The 19,018-nt window shown below is 41.5% G+C and overlaps 2 protein-coding genes across 10 annotated transcripts in view; both read right to left on the reverse strand.

Moving 5' to 3' along the window:
- The window catches only part of LOC106573269 (UPF0606 protein KIAA1549), an 87,478-nt gene extending 78,949 nt beyond the window's left edge, over positions 1-8,529 (reverse strand). For all 3 annotated transcript variants that reach the window (XM_082962579.1, XM_082962580.1, XM_045697018.2), the window contains exons 1-2: positions 8,330-8,529; positions 6,635-6,926 (exon numbers count right to left, since the gene is read on the reverse strand). In XM_082962579.1, coding sequence (XP_082818705.1) covers positions 6,635-6,767 — 133 coding nt within the window. In that variant the 5' untranslated portion in view covers positions 6,768-6,926; positions 8,330-8,529. The remainder of the gene's footprint in view (positions 1-6,634; positions 6,927-8,329) is intronic.
- Positions 8,530-9,546: 1,017 nt separating this feature from the next.
- LOC106573173 (homeodomain-interacting protein kinase 2) overlaps positions 9,547-19,018 on the reverse strand; it is a 103,832-nt gene continuing 94,360 nt past the window's right edge. For 3 of the 7 annotated variants that reach the window (XM_014147900.3, XM_014147899.3, XM_014147897.3), the window contains exons 12-16: positions 17,573-17,911; positions 16,788-17,059; positions 16,328-16,503; positions 15,738-16,217; positions 9,547-15,321 (exon numbers count right to left, since the gene is read on the reverse strand). In XM_014147900.3, coding sequence (XP_014003375.1) covers positions 15,283-15,321; positions 15,738-16,217; positions 16,328-16,503; positions 16,788-17,059; positions 17,573-17,911 — 1,306 coding nt within the window. In that variant the 3' untranslated portion in view covers positions 9,547-15,282. Of the gene's footprint in view, positions 16,218-16,327; positions 16,504-16,787; positions 17,060-17,572; positions 17,912-19,018 lie in introns of all 7 variants that reach the window. The other 4 variants (XM_014147905.3, XM_082962581.1, XM_014147903.3 and 1 more) reach the window with 3 other exon arrangements.

Raw genomic sequence — 19,018 nt, forward strand, 5'->3', positions numbered from 1 at the left:
AGTCTACCAAACTTGCTAACTGCCTGGTACTCAGCACTCTGTTGTCCCTCTAATCACTCAGACATCGATGCAAATGTAATCAGCTATGCAATTGCGCGAGAAAACAAGAGTGATGGCGTTTTTTAATAAGAGGAGGATCCCATCAGTTTTCTAGGAGTACTATATTTATTTCTCGACCTTCCTAATATTAAGCACATTGCTTCTCTTTACAACAGCCTACCTGGCTGGCATGAAAATGCACCCCGGGAAAAGCGTCCTCTATTCGCTATTTAAGTGCATAGATTACATGTATTTTTCCCTGCCCGTTTTGAGACAGGTATAATGATAATGGTCCATTCTAAATCAAAACAAATTTCACACATATATTACTTAGTATATGTAAAGACAAGATTAAATAGTCTGATGGGTGACAATTAGCCTACCACTTGTGAATTATATATTCTCACTTGTGAATGATGCCCAGCATAAGGCAAGAAACAATGCCCTTTTTTCAAATTTTTTCAAAAAACATAGTCGCACACCTCATGTAGCCCAGCCCATGGGCCTATATGTTTTGATAAGGTTTGTATGACAACTAAAGTGGCCAAATAACTTCTTAAAATTAAGCACATTAATCCACTTTACAAGGGGTGTAGAGCCTAACTGCTATACAGTGGGGGAAAAAAGTATTTGATCACCTGCTGATTTTGTACGTTTGCCCACTTACAAAGAAATGATCAGTCTATAATTTTAATAGTAGGTTCATTTGAACAGTGAGAGACAGAATAACAACAAAAAAATCCAGAAAAACACATGTCAGAAATGTTATAAAACGATTTGCATTTTAATGAGGGAAATAAGTATTTGACCCCTCTGCAAAACATGACTTAGTACTTGGTGGCAAAACCCTTGTTGGCAATCACAGAGGTCAGACGTTTCTTGTTGTTGGCCACCAGGTTTGCACACATCTCAGGAGGGATTTTGTCCCACTCCTCTTTGCAGATCTTCTCCAAGTCATTAAGGTTTCGAGGCTGACGTTTGGCAACTTGAACCTTCACTCCCTCCACAGATTTTCTATGGGATTAAGGTCTGGAGAATGGCTAGGCCACTCCAGGACCTTAATGTGCTTCTTCTTGAGCCACTCCTTTGTTGCCTTGGCCGTGTGTTTTGGGTCATTGTCATACTGGAATACCCATCCACAACCCATTTTCAATGCCCTGGCTGAGGGAAGGAGGTTCTCACCCGATTTGACAGTACATGGCCCCGTCAAATGATGCGGTGAAGTTGTCCTGTCCCCTTAGCAGAAAAACACCCCCAAAGCATAATGTTTCCACCTTCATGTTTGACGGTGGAGATGGTGTTCTTGGGGTCATAGGCAGCATTCCTCCTCCTCCAAACACGGCGAGTTGAGTTGATGTCAAAGAGCTCCATTTTGGTCTCATCTGACCACAACACTTTCACCAGTTGTCCTCTTTGTCATTCAGATGTTCATTGGCAAACTTCAGACGGGCATGTATATGTATTCTTGAGCAGGGGGACCTTGCGGACGCTGCAGGATTTCAGTCCTTCACGGCGTAGTGTGTTACCAATTGTTTTCTTGGTGACTATGGTCCCAGCTGCCTTGAGATCATTGACAAGATCCTCCCGTGTAGTTCTGGGCTGATTCCTCACCGTTCTCATGATCATTGCAACCCCACGAGGTGAGATCTTGCATGGCGCCCCAGGCCGAGGGATATTGACAGTTCTTTTGTGTTTCTTCCATTTGCGAATAATCGCACCAAATGTTGTCACCTTCTCACCAAGCTGCTTGGCGATGGTGTGGCGATGGTCTTGTAGCCCATTCCAGCCTTGTGTAGGTCTACAATCTTGTCCCTGACATCCTTGGAGAGCTCTTTGGTCTTGGCCATGGTGGAGAGTTTGGAATCTGATTGATCGAGGTGCTTCTGTGGACAGGTGTCTTTTATACAGGTAACATGCTGAGATTAGGAGCACTCCCTTTAAGAGTGTGCTCCTAATCTCAGCTCGTTACCTGTATAAAAGACACCTGGGAGCCAGAAATCTTTCTGATTGAGAGGGGGTCAGATACTTATTTCCCTCATTAAAATGCAAATCAATTTATAACATTTTTTACATGCGTTTTTCTGGATTTTTTTGTTGTTATTCTGTCTCTCACTGTTCAAATAAACCTACCATTAAAACTATAGACTGATCCTTTCTTTGTCAGTGGGCAAACGTACAAAATCTGCAGGGGATCAAATACTTTTTTCCCCCACTGTGCGTGAGTTTCAAGTTTGGGGAAGCTCATTTTCACAATAAAAATGCACCTTTATAATAAAAGCATTACATGCATAAAGTGGTTGTTCCACTGGATATCATAAGGTGAATGCACCAATTTGTAAGTCGCTCTGGATAAGAGCGTCTGCTAAATGACTTAAATGTAAATGTAAAAATGTAATAATCACATTTGTGGTCACTTTTGATAATTGTGTTTTCCTGCTAATGGAACATTCACGCTTATAGCCTACTGCCGCGTGTGCATTGCTGCGCTTATAATGTGAAGACATTTTAAGCTAAACGTTTTGATCTGTTGCGTCAGCCACATTGCGTAAAAAAGGTTTTTTGATGCTGGTGGTTGTATTAATTTGGGCTCTATCGCATCACACAACTGTCCCAGACTATAGAATAGGTCAACTTTTGTACTATGGGGGAAAGTAGATTTACATAGACTAGTGCTTAGGCCTACTCATCTTGTTGGCTGACGAAAAGTAAATGTGGACAGTTCTTCCAATATGCACCTCGGAATTGGATAAGGACGCATGCAGTTGCGTCACTGAGAGGTGCTTCGGAGCACGCAGCACTCAGGGGGAGAAGGGCACAACGCAGCACTCCGGGCCAAGGGCATAATGGCCACTGGCTGCAAAAAGCATGTATTTTAGGGTGCATTATGGCCACACAAAGGGGATGCCACCAGGAGATTTGAGGCATTATCAAGTGCTTGTCAAATTATGAATGAGAGACTGATGAAGTGTGTACAGCCTGCGCAAAAAACAAAGCAGAGGTCATGCCTTTCAAGCGACTTTTTTCAAATCATCATTAGAGTCGCAAAATGCATCCTTACATTGTATTAAAAATATAAACATATAGCCCAATATTGGTAGAATGACTAAAGTTACATTAATAACTCTAAATTAAGCATATAGGAATACCTAATTCTTTGTTATCCGCTCAACACAGAATAGCCGCATGTGCGCACTCCCTCAAATTGTTTGGAGAAAATATCCTTTCTATTTTATTCAGCTTTGTTCAATTGTATTCTTCATACTGTAAAATAATATAAATAATGCAACGGAATTCTAAGCAAATTTTGCCTGCTAAATGAACTAGTGTAGCCCACAACCATATGTCATAGCCAGATCAGGACCTAACATAAGGACAACTCAGAGTGTGCTATTCTGTTCTTCTGAAATAGACTACATTTTCTTCATATCATGTTTCTTTAGACCTGTCTAAAATAAATTGAGTTATTGTGAAGGTGTAGGCTATATTACATGGATTTATTAGACTTCTTAAATTGTAGATGTTCCAAAGATCTGCATCAGTGTCTTGTAAGGTATGTGTGGAAGCCAGGAGATGCTAAATGTGCTTATGTTAATTAACGGTCAATTACAGTGAGACCAACAGTTATTTGCTTGACAATCACCAGATGACAAAATTTCGTGACTGCCACAGCCCTAGTCTAGCCTAGGCTACACTCTTAGAAAAAAGGGTTCCAAAAGGGTTCTTTAGCTGTCCCCATAGGATAACCTTTTTTGGTTCCGGGTGGAACCCTTTTTGGTTCCAGGTAGAACCCTTCAGGGTTCCATGTGGAACCCTATGGAACCCAAAAAGGTTCTACTAGAACCAAAAGGGTTCTACCTGTAACCAAAAAGGGTTCTCCTATGGGGACAGCCGAAGAACCCTTTTAGGTTCTAGATAGCCCCTTTTTTCTTAGAGCGTACACAAAGAGAAGGCAGCCTAAGCAATAAACAACTGTAGGCATCATTACCATCAGAGCATAAGATGTAATACATTAGTGTTAATAACGTAACCATCAACATCCAACAAACCACAACTAGGTGCAAATAAGGATAAGCTTACTTACCTATTCACATCTAGGCTACGTAGCATATAATCTTGAGTGTCTTCTTCGAAACTATAGCAGCAAAACTAATACCAAACAGGGCTGTAAAACCCTGTGTGGGTATTGGGTACAGTGGTTGGGAATAGCAACACCCTCCAGTCAATTTCATATTTGTCTAATTCCATATTAGAGTTTACAAAAACTGCCACTCATACAAAAAGGCAAGCCTGCAATTAGCCACCTGAGTAAAAGCTAGCGTGAAATGCGCTAGACTACAGTACAGTATGCATAAATCCAGTTAACCGAAGTGCAGATTAAAATATGAGAAATCTTTCAGGGGGAGTTGGCTGGACTTCATTTGAGTGCTATAGATTTTCCTGATTTATGGACTGACACTTTCAATAGAACAAATGACTGGTTGGTAACATGTTCCATCAGAAAGCATGATCATAAAGCAGGCTATCATATCAAAAATGTAGATCTTCTTTTAAATGAACAATTCAATACCCCTTGACATAGACTAGGGTCTAGTAACACTGATGGGTGAACAGACAGTCCTGAACGTAAGCCTTTAAAGCATGCTCAGTTACGAGCCAATAGCTTAGGCCTACTCCCTATTTTGCACATTAGGGATGCATTATTCTTCATTTCAAAGAAAATGCTAGGAAATCTGTTATATTTACATCTGACGGAATTAGCCAAGAATAACAGCTACTTGCCTAGGTCCATTATATAAACACAAAGACAGGCATTTCAATGTGCATCTTCAGCCCACAGACATATAATTCCCCATGGCACAATTTTTGTTTGCACCAATTCAGGTTTAAAGATGCACTATGAAGAAATCGCTCCGCCATTTCCTGGTTGCTAGAATTCTAAAAGTTTGCTTAATTTTCAGCTGGTGTACAAAACCGAAAGTAAAAGACACAAAAATGTAACTTAGGGACGGGAAGCATAGAAATGGCGCACATAGAACAGATCTACCGCTTCTTAGACTTGCTTTCAATGAAAATGAGACCTTTAACACACATTTCTATGTGCGTTTGGTTGGGCCGCCCAAAAAGTTACATATTGCAGCTTTAAGATCAGGCAATAGGCTACTTTGCCAAGGACATCATTCAATGTTCTCATACCTGTATAGTAATGCTGTAATTACTAATAGTAACAATATTGTATTAGCCTAGATATAGATACATTATGAAAAAAGGGCAATATAGAAGAGTGAGTCAAGCCAAACAGGCCAGTAAAACGCCTGTCACTCTTTTTGTTAGGCATTGACAATAGCGCCATTAAAATATGAGTGTGCACTATCTCTGAATGACTCTTGTGTGTGACACCCACTTAAGAATGCAACTGCCTGATTCAGACCATAATGTGACTCCAAACAGAAGTGGCCGTGTCCTACTCCTCTTGTTACTCAGCACAATCAGAACAATGTCCCCATGTTCACAATTGCTTTTCTGTTTCAGTGCTTTCAGAAAGTATTCAGACCCATTTACATTTTTTCCCACATTTTGTTACGTTACAGCCTTATTCTAAAATGGATGAAATTATTTTTTCCCCTCATGAATCTACTGTGTGTACCCCATAATGACACATTTTTGGAAATTATAATTGTTATTTATATAAGTATTTACTATGAGACTCGAAATTGAGCTCAGGTGCATCCTGTTTCCATTGATCATCCTTGAGATGTTTCTACAACTTGATTGGAGTCCACCTGTGGTAAATTCAATTGATTGGACATGATTTGGAAAGGCACACAACTGTCTATATATGGTCCCACAGTTGACAGCGCACGTCAGAACAAAAACCAAACAATGAGGTTGAAGGAATTGTCCGTAGAGCTCTGAGACAGGATTGTGCCGAGGCACAGATCTGGGGAAGGGTACCAAAACATTTATGCAGCATTGAAGGTCCCCAAAAACACACTGGCCTCCATCATTCTTAATTGGTAGAAGTTTGGAACCACCAAGACTCTTCCTAGAGCTGGTTGCCTGGCCAAACTGAGCAATTGGGGGAGAAGGGCCTTGGTCAGGGAGGTGACCAAGAACCTGATGGTCACTCTGACAGAGCTCCAGAGTTCCTCTGTAGAGATGGGAGAACCTTCCAGAATAATTTCCGAATGCAATGTAATGTGATTTTTCCCCAACTGTGAGTAGGCTATTGTCAATATGGCTAACACAATGAAAGGTTATTCAACTAAGGGTATTTCACTGACATTTTTACTTAGCATTCCATAGCATTTCCCGCCTGTTGATTTGCCACCTGTTTGTTACCAGGCATAGGCTACTTGCTCGTCCTATGTGAAGTTATCAAACATTAATATAACTTTACATGGAAAGTAACATGCTATGTGTGTAATAAGACACAGTAGATGGCTCCCTATAGTTAAGAGTGACTTGCCATCCTCATATGACCTTCAAAACCCATTGAAATGGGGCTGTTACATCATGACTGTATAGGTTTGTTACATGACATCAACGCAGTACAAATTGGTGGTAAATGCTGTCGGTGAGAGGTGTGCCTGCTTACCTGCTGCAGGTGAAGCTGCTGTGGTCATCGTAACCAACACGATCAGCCCCAGGACCGCTGCACCAAAGCCTTGAATGCGCAGCAAGGTCTTGGGAATCACCACTGAACCCATAGAGAAGCTTAAACCCTCCATTGCATGGAAGTCAGGGCATTTTGTCCACTTATGAAGAGAATAATCATCCCAGTATATACCGCAAACTTGAGAATGCAGGTCTTGCTTGTGTGAGCTCCCTCAATGTGCCCCTTCTTCCATATTATCTATCTGCTTTTGGTAACAGAAGGGTGATTTAAGCTGTGTGCAAAAAGAAACAACTATATCAGAGAAATGCAATACATTATGTGAGCATAGACAGATGTCCGTCTGTCTACCAATCTGAGGACATAAAGCAAATAATATAGGCAATAAATACGCAGGCCAAAAAATATGAACACACACAATACAGAAAGACAACACACATTAGGCTAAAACTTTCTGTTTATCTAAAAATCACTCACTCTTAAATGACCCTGAACTGATGTTGTGCTAGGCTGGACGCAGGCATGCTAGCTAGGTCAACCCTGGCTGGGGGGGGAAAAGAGTTCAGCTGCCTAGTTATGTCCTTTGTTCTCTCCTGGGTTAAGCTTTTATATTGGGGACTTGCACTTGCAAATCATTAAGACACTCATCTGCAATAACAGGCCAGGCACTTGGCAAAGGTGATGTAAAAGCAAATTAGGGATTAGCTACAGTAAATTGAAAAGTGTGGGGGAATTTAGCCGCACGTGCCAAAACCAGTTACAATATAACATAATTGTGAATATGTGTCTGACTGGCAGCACTAGTAAATACTAATATTCTTCTTATTTACTAGTTCAGTTGCTTGGATTCAATAGCTGGAATTGTAAGAGTTGTTGCCCTTCTCCCTTTCTCTGTGATTGTCATTCTAATGGAATCCAGAAAGAACAAAACCCTGTCCATCAAAATGTGCAAATTTATGGGCAAAGACACAAAACATCCACATCAAATGAAATATTTTTCTTGACCAAATAACATGGAAACCCACTTTTTGTGCAGTATTAATTTACCATCCTTACAAACCACTTAATGTCAATGTACTTTTGTGTATTGTACATAGGCTGGACATCTAGGGTACCTGTTGACTTTCTATCACCATGAAAAAAAACAATGCACAATACACTAATTGAGTAATTTCACAAAAGTAGTGCACTGGACCTTTACTAGTCCTGTATTAGCTGACTGATATAGACTACAGGATTTTGTTTTTCTTCTGCTCTCTCAGTCAAAAATCGCAGCACCCCCACCCACAAACTACTTCCCTCGGCTATGCCTAACGGGTCTCAATTGGAGATTATTGTCGTTCAGTACTAACGTTAGCTAGCTAGCCTGCTGCCTGGCTGGCTGGCTGTCTCGTCATGAGGTTGTCTCCTTATCCTCCGTCATATCCCAAACCGTTTCCTAAATACCACTTGAAATATCTTATGATTAAATAAAACAAGTTATACTTTGTTTTTCTCATAAACAATATTGAGTCAATATTCAACAACTGAAACAAACCACGGACATGTTTTAAACAGTTAAACTAGCTAGCTAGTTTGGTAGGGCTCGGTGATAAAATAGATAACCGGAATCCTGTGCCCATCTATCCCATGCATTTACTACGTCCCAATCAGACATCGCAGAGCACATCCTCTTACCAAAACGGAGCTTCACGTTCTGTTTCTCTTTGTCTGGACGTTTTCATATCCATAAAAACAACAACAATGAAACCGGAATAGCTAGCTAAATACCACTTGAAATAGCTAGCAGGTTAGTTTAAGATCAAGGGAAAATATAATTTTCCTTCCCGTTTTCTTTAGACATCTCTCGCTCTCACAGTGACCACTCGTCATGAGGATTGCAATAACTCCTCCCCCTGAACCCTTATTAGACATCTATTTTGTCCGGTCCCACGGTCATTGGCTGCAGGGGCAGTCCTTCAAATAGGTCATTAGGTTGTCCAATTCAATGGTCCTATTGGGTTGTCCATCTCTGTCGGCGTCTGTGGTTTCACGGCAACGATGCACCGAAGCCCTTGAGCGATCTGTATGGGATCAAATGAACTGGGCAGACAGAAACAGACTGAAGGATAAATTATGAACTATATCATACAGAAAATGTTGAACTTTTATTTTCCTTAAAGCATTGTGAGGGAAGGTAAGAGCGTCTGCTAAATTACTCAAATGTAAATATATACAATACATTATTTTCCCTACCTCAAATATTTGTTCGCTAAATCAATAGACAGACCACTTATAGGCTGGGATATTGTGATTTTATAATAAACCGCGCATGTCAACAAATATAGACAAGACTATTAAACACTTTGATTTAAATATGCAAATAGTGGAAAAAACTGATTTGACCATAATGAAGTAGCACAACAATAAAATATGGTTAATCGTTGCCATCTAGTGGCATAAAATGTTCAGTAGAACATTTACATCAAGGATGGATTTGAAACTGAGCTCAGTCTGGCGACTGTACCTCTGATACAGAATCAATCTACAGAGCTAGTTAAATATTTTCTAGGGTTATAGAGTTTCTAGGGTAAAGTTGATTGTACCCACTGAACTACAACAACAAAAAATACAGAGACATTTGGCACAAAACAGATCAACGGATGAAATGAGTGATTCATTCATGTATTTGACTCCAATTGCAGTGAAACGTCAACCATCAACTAATTGGACTTCACCTTCAGTGCGGTGTCTTTCAGGTTTCTTCAGGTGCACATCCTTTTGTCTGTCAAAACCATCCATCAATGCGCCACGTTGATAAACTGTATGTATTGCATTACATTTTATCACCCCCCCCCCACACACACACACACACACCAGATAAAAAATGATAATTCTATGACACAGGAGACTGGTGCCGTGACTTAACAGTTTAATGTAAATCCAAGACAAAGTGTGATTACATTTCTACACATATACAATATGCATATGTGAGCATACAAATTCTCATGAATAACTCGATTCACCTCGGAGACCGAAGAAATGATCAAAAGTGACAGTGAATAACAAGCTAGAACATAGTTCACCACAACGCCAGCCCCTTCTCACCCTACAGTTAGTAAAGAGGACAATTAAAATCACTTTTTTTTTTCTATGACAAAGTTGTCGGTTAAAAGCCTCCTGTAAATATACAATGCTATCATTAGTTTTTCGAAGCCTATTATAAATTCACTCAATTTTTCTACAACGAAAATGATTAAGAGAAGCACACAACATCTTAAATGGTAACACAAGCGCTTAAAAGCCAATTACTCAACTTGTTAGGAGTTTAATGAATCATTCTTCTTATTCTCATTATTATATTTAAACATTCTATAAAGCCAGTAAAATATCCATTCTCATAACATATTCAGTAATATTAGTCTAAGGAACAGGGTACATAGAACGATACATGAACAGATTGAAACAAGGAGTCAACAAACACTTCTCAAAAAAATCCCTGATAAACGTAAATGAGAGACAATTAACAAAGAAGTATACTAGGAAATACTGCAGCACACAATAGCCTGAACGACAACTTATGAGATTTGAACATCATTAACAAACCATATTGCAATGGTCACACAACGGGGTCAAGGTTTGATGCTTTTTAGGTCTTGAGACTTTGTACAAAAATGTCGATTTTTACCCATTTCATTGTGAATGCTGTTGTGCAAGTACAAAATCGAAATCACGATCAAGATGACTGCAAAATGGCTACAGTATGACAGTTACAGGGGTTTACTGCTACGTCTCATCTCTTGTACCGCTGTCAACTGTGGAGAAATAAGGTTTGTGTTGGGCTTTATCTATGGGAATTCATTAGGCAAGAACCCATCCTCTGAAGGACTTTACTACAATGCTTATTTCCAATTTGAGCTGGAAAGAACTAGGTAAAGAATAAACTTTCTAAACCAAATTGTTTCAAACTGTTAGTCCATAATCAAAAATTAGACCTCTAACATGTCTTTAGCAAGAGTTGAGAAGGAAAAAAATGTAATAAAATACATTTTGGTTCTCAAGTACATGTGTACAAAAACTGGCCAAATGATAACACTTGACCCATTCCATTACAGACAGCATCAAACCCTTAACCAATTCAGCCTGAATCCCCAAAGATAAAAACAATGAAGGAGGTGATTCCCTTGACAAACACACAAACACATACAGACCAACTCTCATACAGAAGGGCGTTAAGAATGTGTTGTTACTGGTTTATGGAGTTTCTATCATGTATATAACCTAAATCATCCTAAAAGAAGTACTTTTCCCACCTCCCTACTTCTTTGGGAGAATGTGCTATGCAAAGCTCCAATGAAATGATCGCAAAATGTTTCAAAGTGGTGTAGCAGTTGTAAGATTCTTATTCTCATCTAGTAAGGTGTTAAAATGATTCAAGTCACTTCAGATGGGTTTGGCCTGAGAAGACTAACTGGAAATGTGTGCCATGCCTTCAGGAATGTTTCGCAATATTTCAAACAAAGCTCCAGGAAGAGTACTCGCAAACACACTGTGGGAAAAGTTGGAAGCTGAGCACTTCTTGTGTAGCGAGAGTATTTCAAGAACAAAAGCTGTAAAAATACCAGGCTTCACAAAGAGGCCGCTTTACACAGCTCTCTTTCATTGAAACCACATCTTAAAGCTCTGATGATATCGTTAAGTTATTTGGAAGGCAGTATTCTAACATTGAAATGGCTACAGTAGCAGGGTAGAGACAATGTTTAAAAGTAAAGCAACTTCATTACCACAAGAATTTCTTGACACTCTAAAGAAGCACATTTTGGTAATTGTAAGGTCACTGGATCTATGTTGATGCTCACATTTCTGATGAATATTTTCCTTAATAAAAACACATAACGCATGTTAAACAAAGTAGTACGATACTAACATATTTTACACATTCAAATACATGTTCTCATTCAAAATATAGCAAGTCCGTTGAAAAAAAATTGAGTGTAAGATTCAAAGGGCTTCTCGTAATTTGCTAAATTTAGATTATACATGAAAAAAAAATAGAATGAAATCGAATATATCATATTTGAAAACCCCATGTCGGAATAAAAATGTTGACTTTTTCAAATGAATTTATGCTGAGTCAAGTTGTTTTTGCTGGAATCACAGACTTATTGCATCTTGCATGGCAACAAATAATGTAGAAATCAAATCTTTACTTTAACTAATGGTCACTCAAGCAGAAATATTTAAAGCATTTCAGATGAAGCAGGTCACATATTACATTCATTTTGTGCTAGTGACCATTATTTTAAAGGTATTATTGGTATTTTTTTTTATTCATTTCACTCTATAGGTCATTTCATGGCACACTAACTTATAACATGTTTTTGTTTTTAAAAAATTCATTTGCTTACAACATTAATAAAGCTAAAATACAACTTTAACAACGTAAAAAACACTTATATAAAACAATTCAAAGAAGTTAAGAGGATTCCATTTTTACATTTAGGGGGCAACAAGCGACAGATATCAAATAATACAATGTTCAAATCATAGATGCTTTAGAATGGTGGACTGCAATTGACAGTAAACTCCTTCAAAATAGCTCAACCATAAGCAGATATTGTGGCAACTCTAATCACTCATATGTGTGTGTTGTGCACATACTGTATGTATTTTTACAGTACTATATGTGCACATCTCACTTGTCATTTGGGGACTTTTCTTTTTTCCCACCAAAGAAATTCAACATGATGATGTACAGTACAAACACAAACAATCCCCAATGTGGTCTGGCAATAACTTCTGGTCTAAACATGTACCTTTAATGCCAGACCACATTGGGGATTGTTTGTGTTTGTACTGTACATCATCATGTTGAATTTCTTTGGTGGGAAAAAAGAAAAGTCCCCAAATGACAAGTGAGCAGAGAGCTATAGGGGCTGTTGGGTGTGCAGTATGGATGTCGGATTCTCTCTGCAGTGGAATGTTTCAGTAGTCTACCTCTTTATGGAGGCGCCAAACTCACGTGTGGAAAAGCATCTCCCTTATGTGTGTGCTTAGGCCCACAGGCCTTATGGAAATGAACAAAAACGTACAAAGGTACAACACAGAACAGAAAGAAAATGATGTAACCAGCAATGTATACCTACTGCACGGTATCTCTACACCACATCTTTGACTGCTAAGAACCCAAGGCTTGCATGGTGGAGCCGGTTGGAGGGAGCGCGGTGGCATATTGGTGAAGTACCAAGATGCTGTTGTTTTAGGTTTGGTTTGAGGAGCAAACCTGGGTCTGACACACTCAAGCCTCAATTACCTACAGTACCTATAAGGGCCCCAATGGATTATCATCAACTTTACAACCTTATTATTGTCAACGGTGCCTGAACACTTTACACAGGTATACACACCCTCCTAGGAATACTTAACATCAACGTACAGCAACTCCCAGTTACAAATCAAAATAGAAATGAGCTTAATAACAAATCATCAAAACACTTGATTGCAACTATCTGTAAAATAACACAATATATACTGTACCTACAGCCATTTCAAAAGTTCAATAGTAACATAAAAATAAAACAATCACTTCAAATGCAAGTACTATGGCATGATATGAAGGGATAAGGGGAAGGCTCTTCCTAAAACCACAAGCAGTTCTGATGTGCCCACTTAATGAGGACAGTATAACATATAACAGAGAGATTAATCATATATCATTGGCTAAGACAGATAAAACGGATGTTAAATTAAGTAGCAAACACATAGAAGCAATAGGCCAATCCGTTCTCTTACTACATATCTGGTATCCCTTTCTGGTGGTGTGGTGCCTGTGAACACATTCCAAAGACAAAACAGAGATAGTGTTAAACAAATGAAGCCCATTTCATAGGAAGACCTTCCAGGTGTACACTGTAGCATTTCTGTTCCGTTCCAGTCTCTCCCTCTCTGCTGAGAGGTGCTACACAACCCTCAGAGCAGAAAAGACTAAATCACTTCCATTTATCTTTGCAAGACAACAACAACAACACAACAACTTGTATCAGAGTTAGGTGTGCATTCATGTAGCCCCTGTAACTCCTACCCACTGTTCCTACCAACCTGCTCAGTGCCAACATGCTATTCTTTTAGTCCAAGTAACATGAGGAATGCCACCCTACCACTCTGCCATCCTCAGTTCCAACCCAAATCTTTCTAGTAGCCCCTCACTTACTCAGATCTGGGTTTAAATACTATTAGAAATCATTTCAAACACTTTAGCTGGGCTTGATTGAGTTTGCCTGACGCAATGGAAGTAATACTTGCTAAACTGCAAACATAGCCCATCTGGCAATCCAGGCAGGCTAAAACAAATGTTCAAAGTATTTGAAAGATTTCAAATATTATTTGAGTCCAGGTCTGACTCCTACCCAGCAACCCCTCTCACCAGCCCTCAATACTCTGCTTCCCCACTGCAACCAACCAGACTCTCTCTCACTGGCCTTCTCAGGATCTCAGCCATAGCAACCACAACTTCCCATCAGGCCTTTGCTATTTTTTTGTCGAACTCTGGACTCTTGTCACCCTCGCCCTATGTTGAACTCATCACATACATGTTTTTGACAGTCACATTCTTGTATTTCTGCATTTTACCCCAAAATGGATCCTTGTGCTAATACTTCTCTGTTCTATCATTCCTCTGAACCAATTCCTTGTGTGATATAAAAACAAAGTAACACATCTCAAACTTAAGCCATCGTATGTATGGATATCACGGTGATAAAGGCTTATACTGTACACATATTAACATTAATATCCAGCACACAACGTAACGAGGATTGATCTAACGACTTTGGTTCAGTACCCTAAGCAAGTTAAACTCATGCACACTTAACAAAAAAGCCAAAGGTCAGGCAAATATGAACTCTGACCTCTGAACTCTGTAGTATACTGTCATAAGGATAGGAAACAGAGCTAGGGGCTAAGCCTACACCTGGAAGAGAAATCAAAACTGCCCCGACAATAACATGTCAAACCAAGGAACCAGTTCCAGCTAGTCTGTTAGTTCTCAAGGTTCCAGCGACATAAACTGTGTCGTTATATCTGTAAGGCACTACAAGGGAACAATGGTCAAACCTAAGACTGCGGAGGATTCAGAGAATTATAGCACAAAGGTGCAAGAGGACGTGGACTACACACACATGGCTGACAGTAGCACACGCACACACAGATAATCACGTTGTACATGCCTATGTTATTAGAACCACTTTGTGCAATCACATTGAAAAAAGAGGAACAAATCAATTCTATTGGTATCAGAAAAAGCTCTTGATAAAAGAATCTGGGTGCAGACTGCTACATTCTAAAAACAGGGCCCGGCTAAGACTCCTATACCTATAACATAAGTCTCCTCAAAAAGGTGAGAACGAAAAATCGAAGGGAAAATAGCTATAAATACATTAGAATGTTTTTTTTGTCTTTCGTTGGTTATATTTCCAGAAGACTCCTGACTCCGGTTGTCTGTTGGAGAAGGAGGGGTGCTTTGTTCTCTCTCCCACACCTTGAATGATTTGGAAATGTTTAAGACATTTCAAGGCCATCGTTATTTTTTTAATTCTTTGAAGAGCAGCAGGTTTCCGTATTTCACCTTCATTCCCAAATCCTCATGGGAATTCTCACATTGGGAATTCCAACATCCAGAGAGGGACCCCCAACTCAAGAGAAGAAAACAAAACAAAACAAAAAGCCGTGTTAGAAGAACAGAAACCCTCCATCTCTCTCAAATGCCTGTCACGAAGACCTCGCTGTAAAAGAATGAGAAAAATAAAATGAAACCAAGAGAGAAAACAAAGCAAAACTGGCCCTTTTGGAGAAAAAAAATTCACCCCTCCTTTCCCTTAGAGGGGCTGTGTGTTTCCCTTTTCCTCTCTGTCGTTATATCTTCAAGTTAAATGTGACAGTTTCATAAAGGATGCATGTCTCTCTATCTCTCTGTCCGCGTGGAGTAGGGATAGGGAGGGAGGACATGGGGTGAGCAGCATCAGTAGTGCTGGGGTCGGGCGGGGGGGGGGGGGGGGTTCTGGGTCTCCAGTGTGTTGGCTTGGCTCTAGAGGTAAGGGTACTGGTTCACCTTGGTGGGGCTCAGTGGGTATCCAGTGTAGACAGTGGAGGCAGGCGAGGCGCTGATGTACGTCTGGTGGGTAAACTGGGCCTGGTACTGGCTGTGGTGCAGGGTGGGTGAGGGCAGCACGCCGTGCCCCATGCTGACAGGCACCTGGTGGACGATGCCCGGTGTGTGGTATGTGGCATGTTGGACCGTGTGGCGGGCCGAGCCCTGAGTTGCCACCAGGTGGGCCACGGTGCCTGTGGAGCCCAGGGCGACGGGCGCGGCGGTGTAGGTGTAGAGGTGAGGCTGGCCGGGCAGGTGGGTGGCAGCCAGGTGGGTGGCAGACAGGTGGGTGGCAGCCAGGTGGGTGTGCACGTTGGCAGTGTGAGAGGGGCTGTTGTGGTGCTGGAAGGAGTAGGGGGCCTGGGCTGCGATGGTTGGGGTGATGTAAGCCTGCTGGCGCCGGTGGCCTCCGTTCCTCTCAGCTACCATGTGCTGCTGGGCCTTGAGAGGGAGAGACACGAGGATGGAGTCAGTGCAATCCAAATTCTAGTCTGTCAGAGACAAACTTTCCACACGGTAAATGATACGAGGTAATTTAGATGGGTTCTTACTTGGCTCTCTCTCCATACCTGGCTGAGATTGAGAGGCTGCTGCTGCTGGAAGGGGTGTGGCCCCGAGCGCTGCTGTCGGTAAGCCATGCCCCCTGAAAGGTGGTTGTTGCCAGACATCATGCCCACGCCGTTGGAGGTTTTGAACTTATACGCCGAATTCTGATGATTCATTGCATCTGAAGGGTAAATGGGACAAGGTAAAGAGGTCAATCCAGGTCAAGAAAATAACACATGAGTGCAGTATACAAACACAAAACACCCAACTGTTGACCAAGGTAGCAACAGTAACCAATGGGGCGGGACTTAGCGAATGGGTAAACTGGAGTACCGACAATGATAATAATGATCATATTCAACTCAAATAAAAAGCTCTCTCTACAGTATATAGTATTTCCTATACTCTAGATCAGTATCGACCATCCCTCCTTGTCTACATGGGTGTGTGGATCTGTGTAGGTACCTGTGTAGATATCTGTGTAGATACCTGGCATCAGGCGCTCACACTCGCTCAGCACCTCGCTGGACTGGCTCTTCAGAGGGGGGATGATGATGGTGCGGGGGTTGTTGCCGTTGCTGTAGTTGTCCAGCAAGGTGGTCTTGGAGTCATGGTAACCGTTGTTGTTGGCCAGCCTGGACTCTACCGCATAGGGACTGTTGTTACTGGACAGGTCCGAGTCAGGGGAGTCGTGTACCGTCACACAGCTGATGACGTTCTTCCTATGCTTGGACAAGCTGCAAGGAGGAGGAGGCACTCTATTTAATGCTACATATAGTACTCATCAGCCTACTAACCTACTGACCAATGTTTGTGTCGATTCCATAATAACTTGTGAATTCAGATCAATTCACTGATAAATGCACTTATGCCGAACATGTCCAATCTTATTACAGAATTCTATCAAACATATTTTATAAAGCCCTTTTTACATCAGCAGATGTCACAAAGTGCTAAACAGAAACCCAGCCTAAAACCACAAACAGCAAGCAATGCAGATGTAGAAGCACGGTGGCTAGGAAAAACTCTAGAAAGGCCAGAACCTAGGAAGAAACCTAGAGAGGAACCAGGCACTGAGGGTTGGCCAGTCCACTTCTGGTTGTGCCGGGTGGAATTGTCTGGAACTGAAACGAAATCAAACCCAACTCTGTCAGTAATGACACTAAACATGGCCTCCTGTTTTGTATTAAACCCTGGCTCCCAGATCTCTGCAGGCGTGTAATGTCTGCCCCAAAATGGCTGACTTGTACCTGGTATGGTTGGTGTTGCTCTGCTTGTGATCATCCTCCTCGTCCGTGTCACTGCTGATGGTGATTATACTGACAGCGGGGCTGGGTGTATCAGGGATGATGATGGTCTGACGCGGCCTGTTGTGGTGCTGGTGGTGGTCCTGGGTGGTGCTGGAAGCCTGCTCTGCTTCGCCCGCTCCCCACCCTCCGCAACCCTGTGGGGGTCCACAGCCGGAGCTGGAGGAGGGGGCGTGGTTCTGGAGCACAGCACAGCGTGGAGGGGTGTTCTCCTTCACCCGCTTGGAGCGCTGTGGGGACAGTACCGCCTGGGAGGAGGACACCTCGTATGCAGACACGTTCCTGCCGGGAGAGAGAGGAGAGGGGGATGAGTCATTATTAGGTTAACAACTACTGCATACTACATACTATATACTTCTTACACATGTAAAAGGTCCTGTGTATGTACATAATAACAATACTTAAGATACTGGCCAGGCAAGGGTCAGCAGAATATTAGCATTTCTTAAGTTTCACTTTCGTCTTCGCGTGGTGAAAGCGCCCTTGTGTTCTGATTGGTTGAAGGTTGAAAGTCAGCAGCACCGGTCAACTGCAGGTGATGGCCAGTCACTGACTGTTTTGTGTTCAGACCTAAAGAGGTCCTAGTTGTGTAGGGGGTCCTAGTTGTGTAGGAGGTCCTAGTTGAGAAAACGAGTTGTGTAGGGGGTCCTAGTTGTGTAGGAGGTCCTAGTTGAGAAAACGAGTTGTGTAGGAGGTCCTAGTTGTGTAGGAGGTCCTAGTTATGTAGAAGGTCCTAGTTGTGTAGGAGATCCTAGTTATGTAGAAGGTCCTAGTTGTGTAGGAGATCCTAATTGTGTAGGAGGTCCTAGTTGTGTAGGAGGTCCTAGTTGTGTAGGAGGTCCTAGTTGTGTAGAAGGTCCTAGTTGTGTAGGAGATCCTAATTGTGTAGGAGGTCCTAGTTATGTAGAAGGTCCTAGTTGTGTAGGAGATCCTAGTTGTGTAGGAGGTCCTAGTTGTGTAGGAGGTCCTAGTTGTGTAGAAGGTCCTAGTTGTGTAGGAGATCCTAATTGTGTAGGAGGTCCTAGTTATGTAGAAGGTCCTAGTTGTGTAGGAGATCCTAGTTGTGTAGGAGGTCCTAGTTGTGTAGGAGGTCCTAGTTATGTAGAAGGTCCTAGTTGTGTAGGAGATCCTAGTTGTGTAGGAGGTCCTAGTTGTGTAGGAGGTCCTAGTTGTGTAGAAGGTCCTAGTTGTGTAGGAGATCCTAGTTATGTAGAAGGTCCTAGTTGTGTAGGAGGTCCTAGTTATGTAGAAGGTCCTAGTTGTGTAGGAGATCCTAGTTATGTAGAAGGTCCTAGTTGTGTAGGAGATCCTAGTTGTGTAGGAGATCCTAGTTGTGTAGGAGATCCTATTTGTGTAGGAGGTCCTAGTTGTGTAGGAGGTCCTATTGTG

Source organism: Salmo salar, chromosome 16 (genome assembly GCF_965601325.2).
Source record: "Salmo salar chromosome 16, fSalSal1, whole genome shotgun sequence".
Classification (NCBI taxonomy): Eukaryota; Metazoa; Chordata; class Actinopteri; order Salmoniformes; family Salmonidae; genus Salmo; species Salmo salar.